Raw genomic sequence first — 13,723 nt, 5'->3', positions numbered from 1 at the left:
GCGAACCGAAAATCTGAGGTTCCCGACATCACTAATTGCCATCTGGAGTCGATAAGGAATTTTTTTCCCTTTTGGGGCTAATTGGACCATGCCTTGTAAGAGTTTTTTCGCCTTTCTCTGGATCAACATGGATATGTGAGGGAGCAAGCTGGTTTTGTACTTTGTTCTCTGGTTGAACTCGATGGACGTATGTCTTTTTTCAACCAAAATAACTGTAACTATGTAAATAATTAACTCTAAACACCTGCAAAAGATTCCTGAGGCTTTTAAAAATTCCCAGCCTGGTTCATTACTCAAAACCGCAATCATGGGTAAGACTGCCGACCTGACTGCTGTCCAGAAGGCCATCATTGACACCCTCAAGCAAGAGGGTAAGACACAGAAAGAAATTTCTGAACGAATAGGCTGTTCCCAGAGTGCTGTATCAAGGCACCTCAGTGGGAAGTCTGTGGAAAGTAAAAAGTGTGGCAGAAAACGCTGCACAACGAGAAGAGGTGACCGGACCCTGAGGAAGATTGTGGAGAAGGATCGATTCTAGACCTTGGGGGACCTGCGGAAGCAATGGACTGAGTCTGGAGTAGAAACATCCAGAGCCACCGTGTACAGACGTGTGCAGGAAAAGGGCTACAGGTGCCGCATTCCCCAGGTCAAGCCACTTTTGAACCAGAAACAGCGTCAGAAGCGCCTGACCTGGGCTAAAGAGAAGCAGCACTGGACTGTTGCTCAGTGGTCCAAAGTACTTTTTTCGGATGAAAGCAACTTTTACATGTCATTCGGAAATCAAGGTTAGGGCTAATCGGAACAGCTGAATTCCGATTTCGTCGAAATTCCGTGTACCGCATGCGAAACCTGAATTTCGTGTTCCGAGTGCATTTCTATTGAATTAAATAGTGCCAACTTCTGCGGTTAATTGTAAAGCCCCCGTACATGCTATCATCACCAAATTTGGCCTGTAAATTAAGCAGATGAGTAGGAACATGGTAACAACATTTTTTGTGAAAAGACCTTATAGTTTTGGAGCAAATCGATTTCAAAGTTTTATAGGAAAAATGGTTTTTAAACTGTGTAAAATGACAGTGCTGCAGTACAGGTTACTGCATTCCGAGTTCTGTATACATATTGTATACATTTCATGAAAACAGCCTCCTTAACCCCTTGTCCCCCATGCAGGCTGGGATTGCCAGAATGTGGAGCCCCGGCCGACTGGGCCTTTGCACCCTGCGCTATACCAGCCCGCATGGTCCATGATATGAGGGGGGCTCTGGAGGAGAGGGACGGCCAAGCCTCCCCCTCTCCCCCGGGCCCAGAGTCCTTGTCCAATCCATGGACAAGGGGCTCTTCCCCACCTCCGGTGCCCCAGGAGGAGGTGGGGGCCGCCGACGTCCTGGGGGGTTCATGGTGCCATCCGGAGTTCCCCTTTAAAAAGCGGACCCCGGAAGCCACCCCCTCCCCAGGAGAAATGAGTATAGGGTACACGGTACCCCTTACCAATTTCAGCAGAGTTAAAAAAAGAAATAAAAACACGACAACGAAAAAAGTCCTTTATTGTTCTAAATTAACCAGGGATACTTACCTTGCGATAATCCCACGCCAGTATCCTCAGGAGTGGTCCCACGCCAGTATCCTCTTATGACATCCCACCTCCCTCCCATACCGACGAACTCCCACCACTGAATGGTCACAGTCAGCCTCTGCATCGGTATAGCAGAGGCTATGAACCCGAAAATGTTGCCTTTGAAACAAGAAATTTCGGCAAACAGTGATGCAATCAAAATGGCCACTGGGAAATCCCGGTACGCTGGAGGCCACACTAGAGTGGCGAAACCAGGCATTTTTCACATAGATGGTGGGTCCAGGTGACCAGAGCAGGAGGTGCCCTGGTCCCCTGGACCCACTTATTTATGTGAAAGAACGCTCAATCTGACACTCTGAGGTGGCCTCTGGGGAACGGGGATTCCCCAGCAGCCATTTTGTTTGACACTGTTTGCCAAAAATTCTTGTTGTAGCAAACAATTTTCGTGTTTCTAGCTTATGCAATACAGATTGCAGAGGCTGTATACAGCCATTCAGCCCTGGGAGTTGGGTGGGTGCGTGGGAGCACTCCTGAGGTTACTGGCGTGGGATTATCGCAAGGTAAAGTATCCCTGGTTAATTTGGAACAATAAAGGACTTTTTTCATTGTCGTGTTTTTATTTCTTTTTTTAACTCTGCTGAAATGGGTAAGGAGTACCGTGTACCCCTATACTCATTTCTCCTGGGGAGGGGGCGGCTCCCGGGGTCCGCTTGTTAAAGGGGAACCCCGGATGGCACCATGAACCCCCCCCCAGGACATCGGCAGCCCCCACCTCCTCCTGGGGCACCGGAGGTGGGGAAGAGCCCCTTGTCCATGGATTGGACAAGGGCTCTGGGGGAAAGGGGGAGGCTTGGCCGCCCCTCTCCTCCAGAGCCCCCCCCCCCATACCATGGACCATGCGGGCTGGTATAGCTCAGGGTGCGAAGCCCCAGTCGGCCGGGGCTCCGCATTATGGCTATCCCAGCCTGCATGGGGGACAAGGGGTTAAGGAGGCTTGGGAAGGGGGACCCCAGGCTGTCTGGTTTCATGAAATGTATACAATATGTATACAGAACTCGGAATGCAGTAACCTGTACTCAGTGGCGAACACAGCCAGCAGTGGGCCCCTGTGCAAAATTGCAATTGTGGGCCCCTATGACCTGCAAAAATGGGCGTGGCTATAACCTGCGGCGCCACGGCAAAAAATGGGTGTGGATACAACCTGTGGCGCACAGCGCTGTGGCAAAAATGGGCGTGGCAATGACCGGATGAGGGCGGAGCTAACTAATTTAAAGTGAACCTGGGGTGAGAGTGATATGGAGGCTGCCATATTTATTTCCTTTTAAACAATACTAGTTGCCTGGCGGCCCTGCTGATCTATTTGGCTGCAGTAATAAACTGAATTACACCAGAAACAAGCATGCAGCTAATCTTCTCAGTTCTGACAATATTGTCAAACTCCTGACCTGCTGCATGCTTGTTCAGGGTCTATGGTTGAAAGAATAAGAGGCAGAGGACCAGCACGGCAGCCAGGCAACTGGTATTGCTTAAAAGGAGAGAAATATGGCAGCCTCAATATTATTCTCACCTCAGGTTCCCTTGAAAAGTGCAACGCAAAGACAGTGGGCCCAAGTTTTGGTGACCCTTTCCCCAGAAAATTCACATAATTGTGCAGGTTTTCTCAAGAAAATACACATAATGTGAGCAGATTTGCCCAGAAAATACGTGCAATCATGTCGGCAGATATGCCAGAAAATACGTGCAATCATGTCGGCAGATATGCCAGAAAATACGTGCAATCATGTCGGCAGATTTGCCCAGAAAATACATGCAATCATGTCGGCAGATTTGCCCAGAAAATACATGCAATCATGTGGCAGACCTACCCAGAACATACACCTGCTAATATAAATTAAAAAAAAAAATTTACTCACCTGCAGCAGCAGACCTCCTGTCCCAGCCTCCATCCGGCACGCAGCTCCCATGGGTGGTTGGGTGGGTAGGTAGCCTGGTGGGTAGGTGGTTAGGTAGGTAGCCTGGTAGGTAGCCTGGTGGGTAGGTAGGTAGCCTGGTGGGTGGGTAGCCTTTAGGTACCCAGGTGGGTAGGTAGGTACCCAGGTGGGTAGGTAGGTAGCCGGATGGGTGGTTAGGTAGCCTGGTGGGTTGGTAACTAGCCCGGTAGGTAGGTAGCCTAGTGGGTGGGTGGGTAGTTAGCCTGGTAGGTAGGTAGCCAGGTGGGTGAGTGGGTAGGTAGGTAGCCTGGTGAGTGGGTAGGTAGGTAGTCGGGAGGGTGGGTAGGTAGCCTGGTGGGTAGGTGGGTAGGTAGCCAGGTGGGTAGGTAGGTAGCCTGGTGGGTGGGTAGGTAGGTAGCCTGGTGGGTGGGTTGGTAACTAGCCCGGTAGGTAGCCAGGTGGGTAGGTAGGTAGCCGGGTGGGTGGGTAGCCGGGTGGGTAGGTAGCCTGGTTGGCGGGTGGGTAGTTAGCCTGGTAGGTAGCCAGGTGGGTGTGTGGGTAGGTAGGTAGCCGGGTGGGTAGGTAGGTAGCCGGGTAGGTAGCTATCCGGGTGGGAGGCCCGACTCCTATCCTCCTTCACCTCGGGGGGCCCCCCTCCCGGTACATGCGGCGGGAGAGCGGCAAATACAGGAAGTCTCCGGGGCTCCAGCAAGCGCTAAAGGTTCAGCCGCCTGGTCTCCTCTCCTCTGTATACTGCTCGCTACTTCCTGATTTAGTAGCGAGCGATATACAGAGGAGGAGACAGCGGAGACCAGGCGGCTGAACCTCTAGCGCCTGATGGAATGCCGGAGACTTCCTATGTTTGCCGTTCTCCCGCCGCATGAGGGGGGGGCACCGAGGTGAGGGGGGAGGATAGGAGTCGGGGGCCCCCCAGGAAAAAAAATTAAAAAAAAGAACAGCAGTACTTAATGGGCCCCTGAAGCAACGGAACTTCAGGGGCCCTCGTGCGGCTGCACGGCCGTATGTCCGCCCCTGCCTGTACTGCAGCACTGTCATTTTACACAGTTTAAAAAACATTTTTCCTCTGAAACTTTAAAATCGTTTTTTTCGAAAACTATAAGGTCTTTTCACAATTTTTTTTTTTACCATGTTCCTACTCATCTGCTTAACATACATGCCAAATTTGGTGATGATAGCATGTAAGGGGGCTTTACAATTAACCATGGAATTTAGCACTATTGACTTCAATGTAAACGCGAATTCGGTACTCGGAATTTCAGAATTTTCGAGTTTCGAGTGCTTACTCGGAACTGCTAAATTCCAATGGCAAACTCGAAATTCGGAATCCGGGAGCTCAGCCCTATTTAAGGTGCCAGAGTCTGGAGGAAGACTGGGGAGAGGGAAATGCCAAAATGCCTGAAGTCTAATGTCAAGTACCCACAGTCAGTGATGGTCTGGGGTGCCATGTCAGCTGCTGGTGTTGGTCCACTGTGTTTTATCAAGGCCAGGGTCAATGCAGCTAGCTATCAGGAGATTTTGGAGCAATTCATGCTTCTATCTGCTGAAAAGCTTTATGGAGATGATTTCATTTTTCAGCACGACCTGGCACCTGCTCACAGTGCCAAAACCACTGGTAAATGGTTTACTGACCATGGTATTACTGTGCTCAATTGGCCTGCCAACTTTCCTGACCTGAACCCCATAGATAATCTGTGGGATATTGTAAATGAGAAAGTTGAGACACAAGACCCAACACTCTGGATGAGCTTAAGGCTGCTATCGAAGCATCCTGGGCCTCCATAACACCTGAGCAGTGCCACAGGCTGATTGCCTCCATGCCACGCCGCATTGAAGCAGTCATTTCTGCAAAAGGATTCCCGACCAAGTTTTGAGTGCATAACTGAACATAATTATTTGAAGGTTGACTTTTTTTGTTTTAAAAACACTTTTCTTTTATTGGTCGGATGAAATATGTAAATGTTTTGAGATAGGAAATTTGGGTTTTCATGAGCTGTATGCCAAAATCATCAATATTAAAACAATAAAAGGCTTGAACTACTTCAGTTGTGTGTAATGAATCTAAAATATATGAAAGTCTAATTTTTATCAGTACATTACAGAAAATAATGAACTTTATCACAATATGCTAATTTTTTTAGAAGGACCTGTATACCTGATATTTAACTCTTTCAGGCAGAGAAAGAAAAAGAGGAAAGCAGTATAGTTATTTGTGTGCTAGGCACTGTGCATACCCATGTCTATCTCATCATGTCACTTTGGGTATCCTTTAAGTGACACTGCTTTTTCATATCATATGCTGCTTTTTTTTTTTTGTATTAATGGAGAGGGGAGCTTCATCCAACATTTTGCTGGGCAGGCCTACTTAGACTGCTCTTAAGTTTATGTACATTTGACTCCACCCATGACCACACCCCCATTCGGGTGCATGGCCCCTCCCATTTTCCAGTGGGAGTGCCCAAAGTGCCCTGGATCTCTGAGGATCCTAGCAACGTCCCTGGCACCCATTCATACAAACTCAAGACCTTTCATGATGTACTAGTTTCCTGTTAGCAGATCAAGGTCTTTAGCTAAGGATCACCGCCTACTTCCTGTGAAAGAGAAGCCCGCCTTCACCATAGAACATACAGGATTGCTACTGTAATAAAGGGATGCTGGGAGATGTAGTCTGGCATCCTAATTTTTTTTTAGCGTAACCTAGTCACACCTAGTTGACCTGCCCAGTGGCTGAATCCAGGGAGTAGAGGAAAGCAGCTGTAGTGCAGTTTACAGCCACATTTGGCCCATGAAACACATATTCTGATCTCCACTTTGCCTCTATACGTTGTTTTGCTTATCAATGTGTTTATCAGTTGGAAATGATCCTAGTATCACTGAGAAATAATACATTTTTTTTCCATTTTTTTTTCTTATTTTTCCCATTACAATGCATTTAGAATTAAAATTACTCTTAGCAAAATGTACCACCCAAAGAATGCCTAGTTGGTAACAAAAACAAGATATAGATATTTTTGTTGTGATAAATAGTAATAAAGTTATTGGCGAATGAATGGAAGGAGTGCTGAAAGGTGAAAATTGCTCTGGTACAGAAGGGGGGAAAAACCCCTCAGTAGTAAAGTGGTTAAACAATGAATCTCTTTATCGAGTTGAAAATCTCTGTTGTGACTTGTGATCGCCTTTTTACAGTTATCGTCTCTGCGAGACAGCCGATAAGGAAGTGTACAAGTCCTCCCCGCTCTTCGGGCAGTTTGTGAAGATCGTGAAGAAAGGGCCCATCAAAGTTGGAGATCCAGTTTATGAGATAATCTACTGAATGCTGCCCAGGGGGTCTGTTACCGGCCTGTTATATGGATCTACTCTGCTGGCAGCAATATGGACTAAGGGCCAATGCCCGGATCGAGCCAGTTGGTTGTGAATGGAATCACTGATAAAATAAAAACTCTGCTACCCCAAGATTTTTTTGGGCTGAAGAGTGAAGTTGTGTTCTGATCGGGGAATTTTTGGACCACTGGTGACACAACAATATCGAAAGCAGTTTAGCCAAGTGCCAAAATGCTGTCTCTCTGCATGTATTAGCTTCCCTAAAGCTAAATACCCACCTAACGATGTATCTGGGAAACTCTCAGCGTCTCCTCCCGACGAGCGAGGTTCTCCATCCATCCTCCTACCCCTGGGAGCAAGCGACGGCAAACCGGAATGAATGAGAGGTCAAACGATTGCGGGAGTCATCGGGGATCTTAACTGTCTGATTCATAGTGACGGACGTTATCGCCCCGGGTCACCAAACGTCGTTTGTGTGATTTTGCGCTTTTGTACCCACATTGCAAAATCGCTGAAACAATGGCTCATCACTCAAATAATTGCCGGTCATCGGAAAAATCTCGATAAAAATCGTGTAGTGGTATGGTCCCTTTTACAAGCACTAAAACAAAGGTGGCCATGCACTGGTTGATATGGCCAGCCTTATGCTGGGCATACACGGCTCGATATTTTGCTGCTCGATTCCGCGCTTGATCGCTTTCCGCGCTTGATTCTGCAGGCGATTCTTTTATCTTCAGCTCGTTTCTCTTATATTTTCCTATTGTCCTCCATGCAGAATCGAGCGGTGAAGCGATCGGGCTGGAGATTAGACATGTCGGAAATGATCTATTGAGCCATCTAAATGGCTTAGAATCAAGCCGTGTATTCCAAGCATTAGGTTTCATAAAACCCTGGGCAAAACTAGACTATGGTGCCCCCCCACTTCCAATTATGGCCCTCACACCGGGTAAAGAACAAGTTAAAAAAAAACGAGCACTAAATAGTGATAACACAGCTGTTCCAAGGAAGCACAAAACAATCTTACTATTGCTTACACCGGTTGCATCGCTTGTATTATACAACTAATGCGCAGTAGTGTAACACAACTGACATGTACTGCTGTCTGGGCAAGGACATTTTACCTGCAATTAGTGAATATGCCCTGTCAGGAACCGGCTCCCGCGGCAAGCCTGCAGATACGGTTCCCGACTGCAGGTTTGACCAGATCAAGCAGGGAGCAGCCTTATTCAAGCTACAACAAGGCTGTGACCCCTCAAACACTTCTCACTGCCACCACTAGCTCTTGCTAGATGCTTCCACTCTGCTGTCGAGTGATCTGCATGCAATCCGCGTTTTCGTATTCGGGTCAGCTTTGCGCTTTAGGCCAAATACGTGAACGCCACACACACACACACACACACACAGTACAATCATACAGTAGCAAGGCACAATCGGGCACTGACTTGGTAATGCAAGTTACACTGCAGTCTCTTCTAGGCTATGAGCGTTAGCTTAGTACAGCAGAAGTCAAACTTATTAAATAACTATTTAATATTCCAGCAAAAAGTGGAACAATGCAGAAAATAATATATACAAAAGATTTACAAAAACAAAGTAAAAGTTACAAAGATAAAAGTTACAACAATACACACAAGGATATTTGCATAAAAGTAAAACGGGAGTCAACGTTACCAGCGTATACAGAGCATTGTTTGCAGGAAAACGCAGCTTCTGGTCAGACCAAGATAGCCCTAGCGTTTGCTATCTCCAAAGAGCTACAAGTTGTGACTATCCAAGCTGATGTTTTATAGCCCGATTTGGGGCCTGGGGCATTTAAGGTTCAGTCCCAAATTGTTTGCACTGAACGCTTGTCATATCCCTTCTGTGATATGCAAACTTCAAAGGGTTCCTGTTTTAGCTTCTGAAGTTCGCAAATTTCAAACACTCAAACGCCTCCAGACCACAGGTAAAATTGTATCAAAAGGACTTCAAAACACTTCACCCACTTCCAGTAGGCTGTCATATGTAAATTCCAGAGTTTCCTGATAGCCTTGGAAGTAGGGATGGTCGGAAATGCCAATTCCGCAATTGCCAAATACCGCTACCAATTTCCGCATTCCAATGCGGAATTTCCACTGGAAATCGTGGAAATTCCACCCGACTTTAACATCGATTTTCTCAAAAACTATAAGGTCTTTTTTGAAAACTTTTTTTTTTTTTTTTGCATCTTGTTCAGGATATTCTGTTTAATAAACCCTGAAATTTGGTGTTTCTAGGACTTACGGGGGCTTTGCTATTAACCGCTAAAGTCGGCGGATTTTTACTGTAATGTAAATGCAGAAAATGGGCAGATGCAGATTTTCTGCATTTTACGTTACAGTAAAAATCTGCCGAAACACCAAATTTTCAGGGTTTATTAAACTGAATCTTGTGAACAAGATGCAAAAAAAGTTTTCAAAAAGACCTTATAGTTTTTGAGAAAATTGATGTTAAAGTCGGAATTTCCGCGATTTCTGGCGGGAATTTCCGTGATTTCCACCGGAAATCTGCCTAACTCACTTGCATTACCGATTTCCGCATTCCGATGCGGAAATGCAATTTCTGATCGTTATTTCGGAAATTGCATTTCCGTGGAATCCGAATGAGCATCCCTACTTGGAAGTCCACAGACTCTGGTAGTCGTGATTTGTATATTGGGACAATGGGCTGTCTACATGTACACAAAGTTCAAAAGCCATGCAGACCAGCCTATTCTTCATCAAGTGGCTGCTAATTAGCAGTTCTCTGCTACCAGAGGAACTTAATGCAAACCTAGTTTCACAGACAATCCCATCTGAGACAGCAGATCAAAGGTGACTGGCTAGTGGCCTAATGAGCCATTTCCTTCAGCTATACACCTCTGAAAGATGCACAGCAGATAGAAAGTGAAAATGCTTTTCACTGATCATCCAGTGCCTCTTGATCTGGTTCACCCAACAGGCATGTATGCCTGTGGAGGCGGAGCTGCATGGGGTCTGGGTGAGGAGCTTAATGCTATATAGTGCTTAGCAGTGGTTTGGGGTGGAGCTAAGCTGAGCAGTGAATAAAGCAGAGGGACACCAAGAGCCCCAATAGTATAATGCGTCTTGGGGACAACAAAATATATGAGAAGTTAAAATGATACTTACAAACCAGGGTTACCAATAGGCAACCACTGTATAGGCAGGTGGGGAGAACAATCCTGACCCCACTCAGGAATAAAAAGTGGCTCTCTGTAGACAGGAAAATAGGGTACCAACCCTCCACCCAGGGTGGACTCAATGTAGTGTACAAGATACAGAGGCGCCAAAAGAATAAAAGGTACCGTATTTTTCGGAAAATAAGACGCTCTGGAATATGACGCACCTAGGTTTAGAGGGCAAAAATCTAGGAAAAAAATGTATACAGTATATACTAAACCTGGTGCGTCCATATTCCAGGAGCGTATTGTACAGTACATGTTCTCCCCATTGTCCTCTTGTGTCCACTATGTGTCCCTTTCTGTCCCCCTGTGTGTGGCATCCCTTCCTGCCACCTTGTGTGATCCTCTTGCCCCATGTGTCCCCTCATGTCCTGTGTGTCTCCTCCAGCCCCCCTCTGTGGTCCTCCAGGCCCCTTGTGTCCCCTCCTGCCCCCCTTGTATGTGTTTCTGTGTCCGCTTCACCCCCCCCCCCCCTGTGTGGTCCTCCAGTCCCTGTGTCCCCTTTACCCCCCCCTGTGTGGTCCTCCAGTCCCTGTGTCCCCCTCCTGTCCTCCTGTGTGTGTGTGTGCCCCTCCTGTGCATGTCCATGTGTGTGCCCCCCCCCCAGTCCCCATCCTGTCCTCTGCCCCCCCCCCATGTCGAGCTCTCCCCCGTAACAATAACTGCAGAGCAACTCACCTTTCTATGGATTCCAGCGCTGTGTAGTCTGCTGTGTGGTCCTCCGCCTCCAGCATGTCAGCTACACCTGTAAATGAAAAGTTAGCGCAGAGACACTCACCTACTCAGCTGCGGCGGCACGATCTGCAGACATCTCGGTCCCGGGAGGCCAAGATGTCTGCTCACCTACTCGGCGGCAGCCGCAGCGGTGGCAGCACGATCTGCAGACATCTCGTCCCAGGAGGTTTCCCCTAGTGACGGCTCCTGCTAATGACTCATTGAGTCATGGGGAATGACTCATTGAATCATTCACAGGAGCCGTCTATAGGGGAAGCTGCGCGGCATCCCCCTAGTGACAGCTCCTGTTAATGATTCAATGAGTCATTCCCCATGACTCAATGAGTCATTAGCAGGAGCCGTCACTAGGGGAAGCCTCCCGGGAGAGATGTCTGCAGATCGTACTGCCACCGCCGCGGCTGCCGCTGAGTAGGTGAGCGTCTCTGCGCTAACTTTTCATTTACAGATGTAGCTGACATGCTGGAGGCGGAGGACCACACAGCAGACCACACAGTGCTGGAATCCATAGAAAGGTGAGTTGCTCTGCAGTTATTGTTACCGGGGGAGTGGACCGGCAGACCACACAGGGGGACAAGGCAGGGAGTCCCCGACAATGCGGCGGATCGGCGGTTGGCATCGGCAGGCGGTTCTGAAGTCGGGGATTCCCTGCCTTTGGAATATAAGACGCAGGCACTTTTTCTTCCTATTTTTGGGGGAGAAAAAGTGCGTCTTATATTCTGAAAAATACGGTAATTAAATCAACTTATAAAACCAACTGGTTAAACAGAGGAGGCAGCGGTGGTCTTACCCCCTCCAAACAGACACAGGCAAGGACTGCGATTCAGACAGTCAACAATTTATTCGGAACTCCAAAAAACAAGGCAACGCGTTTCACGGGCCATACATCCCGCTCCCTCAGGCAAAATACAGTAGGAGTCACAACATCTGTATTATATCAGAGAGCTCGGCGCCGAGCTCGCTGATATAATACAAATGCTGTGACTCCTACTGTATTTTGCCTGAGGAAGCGGGATGTATGGCCCATGAAACGCGTTGCATTGTTTTTTGGAGTTCCGAATAAATTGTTGACTGTCTGAATCGCAGTTCTTGCCTGTGTCTGTTTGGAGGGGGTAAGACCACCGCTGCCTCCTCTGTTTAACCAGTTGGTTTTTTAAGTTCATTTCATTACCTTTTATTCTTTTGGCGCCTCTGTATCTTGTACACTAAGCTGAGCAGTGGTTTGAGGTGAAGCCATTGGGCTTCCTGTGACAGCCCGTGACTTTCACGTCCAAAAGGCTGCTGCAACCGGGCTGCAGCTCTCTTAAGCTTCTCCAGACCTTGTCTCAGATTTCTACACCTTTAAACCTATTTGTGCTGAAACTGGACCCAAAATACAGAGGAATTCCACCCACCACGACTAAGGCTACAACTACAACCAACCAGAACAATCAGATTACTTTGGATGGCAGAGATTTAAACTGGATTGAAATCCTCCATGAAGCTTACCTCTGCTGAACACACAGGCCTTCTAACAGCTGACCTGAAACAAGACCTTCAACCTCTCCGAAGACGTAATTGCCTGTGATTGCCCTCATTCCACCCTGTGAGTAATCCTTTATCCAAGGCATATGCACCAAGTGACTATTTTCCACATTTAGTTTATCATTTATCATCTAACTCTAAAACAAGGAACTTTACTTAAAATAAATCTATGATCCAATTCTGTGTAGGAATTAAAGGATTTTACACAGATCCCCTTCGATCTCAGCAGGACTCCAGAAGTAAAAGCTATCTAAACAAGTCTATTGTCTCTAATGTCAACATACAAATACTCGTCAAAGGATCTTCTCTCTGCCTGCCCTCCCAATAAACCATTACAAATTAACACCTCACTAGCTCTCCTCTTAAAATCCTTTGGGATACTCAAGAAAAGCAGAAGGGGGAGGAGAGGTAGCAGATGCAAGTCTAAAAAACATAGATGTCCCCAGGAAAGCTCAATCACAGCCACACTCTGCAATGCCAGATCGATAAATAATAAGACTGCAACTATACATGACCTAATAGAGCTCTCTGATTTGACCTTTTTGACAGAGACCTGGCTTGGGAAACATGCAGGCCCAACTCTTGAAGCAACCGTGTCGACCAATTATTCAGTCTTGCACTGTGATAGACAAGTCCGCAAGGGTGGGGGGTTGCCATATGCTTCAGATCCTCTTTGAACATAAGGCCCCTGCCCATAGGCCCCACTGAAACCTTTGAATGTCTTGCAGCCCAACTGTCAGCAGAGTCAAACATCAACATATTGCTTATATACCGCCTCCCAGAAAATGGTCCAGCCTTTCTTAAGGAAATATCTGAACTCTTATCCTGCCTTACAGTATAACACCCTAGATGGATCATCCTGGGAGATTTTAATGCATGGGTGGATGATCACGACTCCCACCTAGGAAGTGAACTACTTCTCATAATAAGTGAACTGGGTTTCTCTCAGGCTGTCAACCTCCCCACCCACAAGAAAGGGCACACCCTGGATCTTATATTTCATTCCGGACTTTTAATAACACACATGGATATAAACTCAGTGGTATGGTCAGACCACCACATCATCCACTTCTCTCTGACAGCACCAGCGATAAAACACAGAGGGAAAGAACTCATAAAATACCGTTCTCTGAAAGATGTCTCACCGCAGCACATTCAGAATACCCTCAACTTTGACACATTAACCAATCATTGCGCAGACCCAGACTCCATGGTCCTGATATACAACCATGCAGTGTCATCTGCCTATGACGCCCTTGCTCCAGGTCGCATTAAACAGTCTACACCACTTCACCATGCACGGTGGTTTCACAGCTCACTAAAGGACCTAAAGAAAGAAATGCGCAGACTAGAAAGGAAGTGGCGAAAATCTCAGAATTCAAAAGATAAACACACCTTTGTCTCTCACCTGGAAAGTTACCAAAA

At 47.1% G+C, this 13,723-nt stretch overlaps 1 protein-coding gene across 1 annotated transcript in view; it reads left to right on the top strand.

The window, feature by feature from the left end:
- LOC137504447 (mitochondrial amidoxime reducing component 2-like) overlaps window positions 1–6,977 on the top strand; it is a 117,541-nt gene extending 110,564 nt beyond the window's left edge. The window contains exon 7 of the mRNA XM_068232879.1: window positions 6,709–6,977. Coding sequence (XP_068088980.1) covers window positions 6,709–6,835 — 127 coding nt within the window. The 3' untranslated portion in view covers window positions 6,836–6,977. The remainder of the gene's footprint in view (window positions 1–6,708) is intronic.
- The last annotated feature ends 6,746 nt before the right edge of the window (window positions 6,978–13,723 follow it).

The sequence above is a fragment of the Hyperolius riggenbachi genome, chromosome 4 (assembly GCF_040937935.1).
Source record: "Hyperolius riggenbachi isolate aHypRig1 chromosome 4, aHypRig1.pri, whole genome shotgun sequence".
Classification (NCBI taxonomy): Eukaryota; Metazoa; Chordata; class Amphibia; order Anura; family Hyperoliidae; genus Hyperolius; species Hyperolius riggenbachi.
The sequence above is the reverse complement of the archived record's forward strand: the minus strand, read 5'-3'. Positions and strand labels throughout refer to the sequence as shown.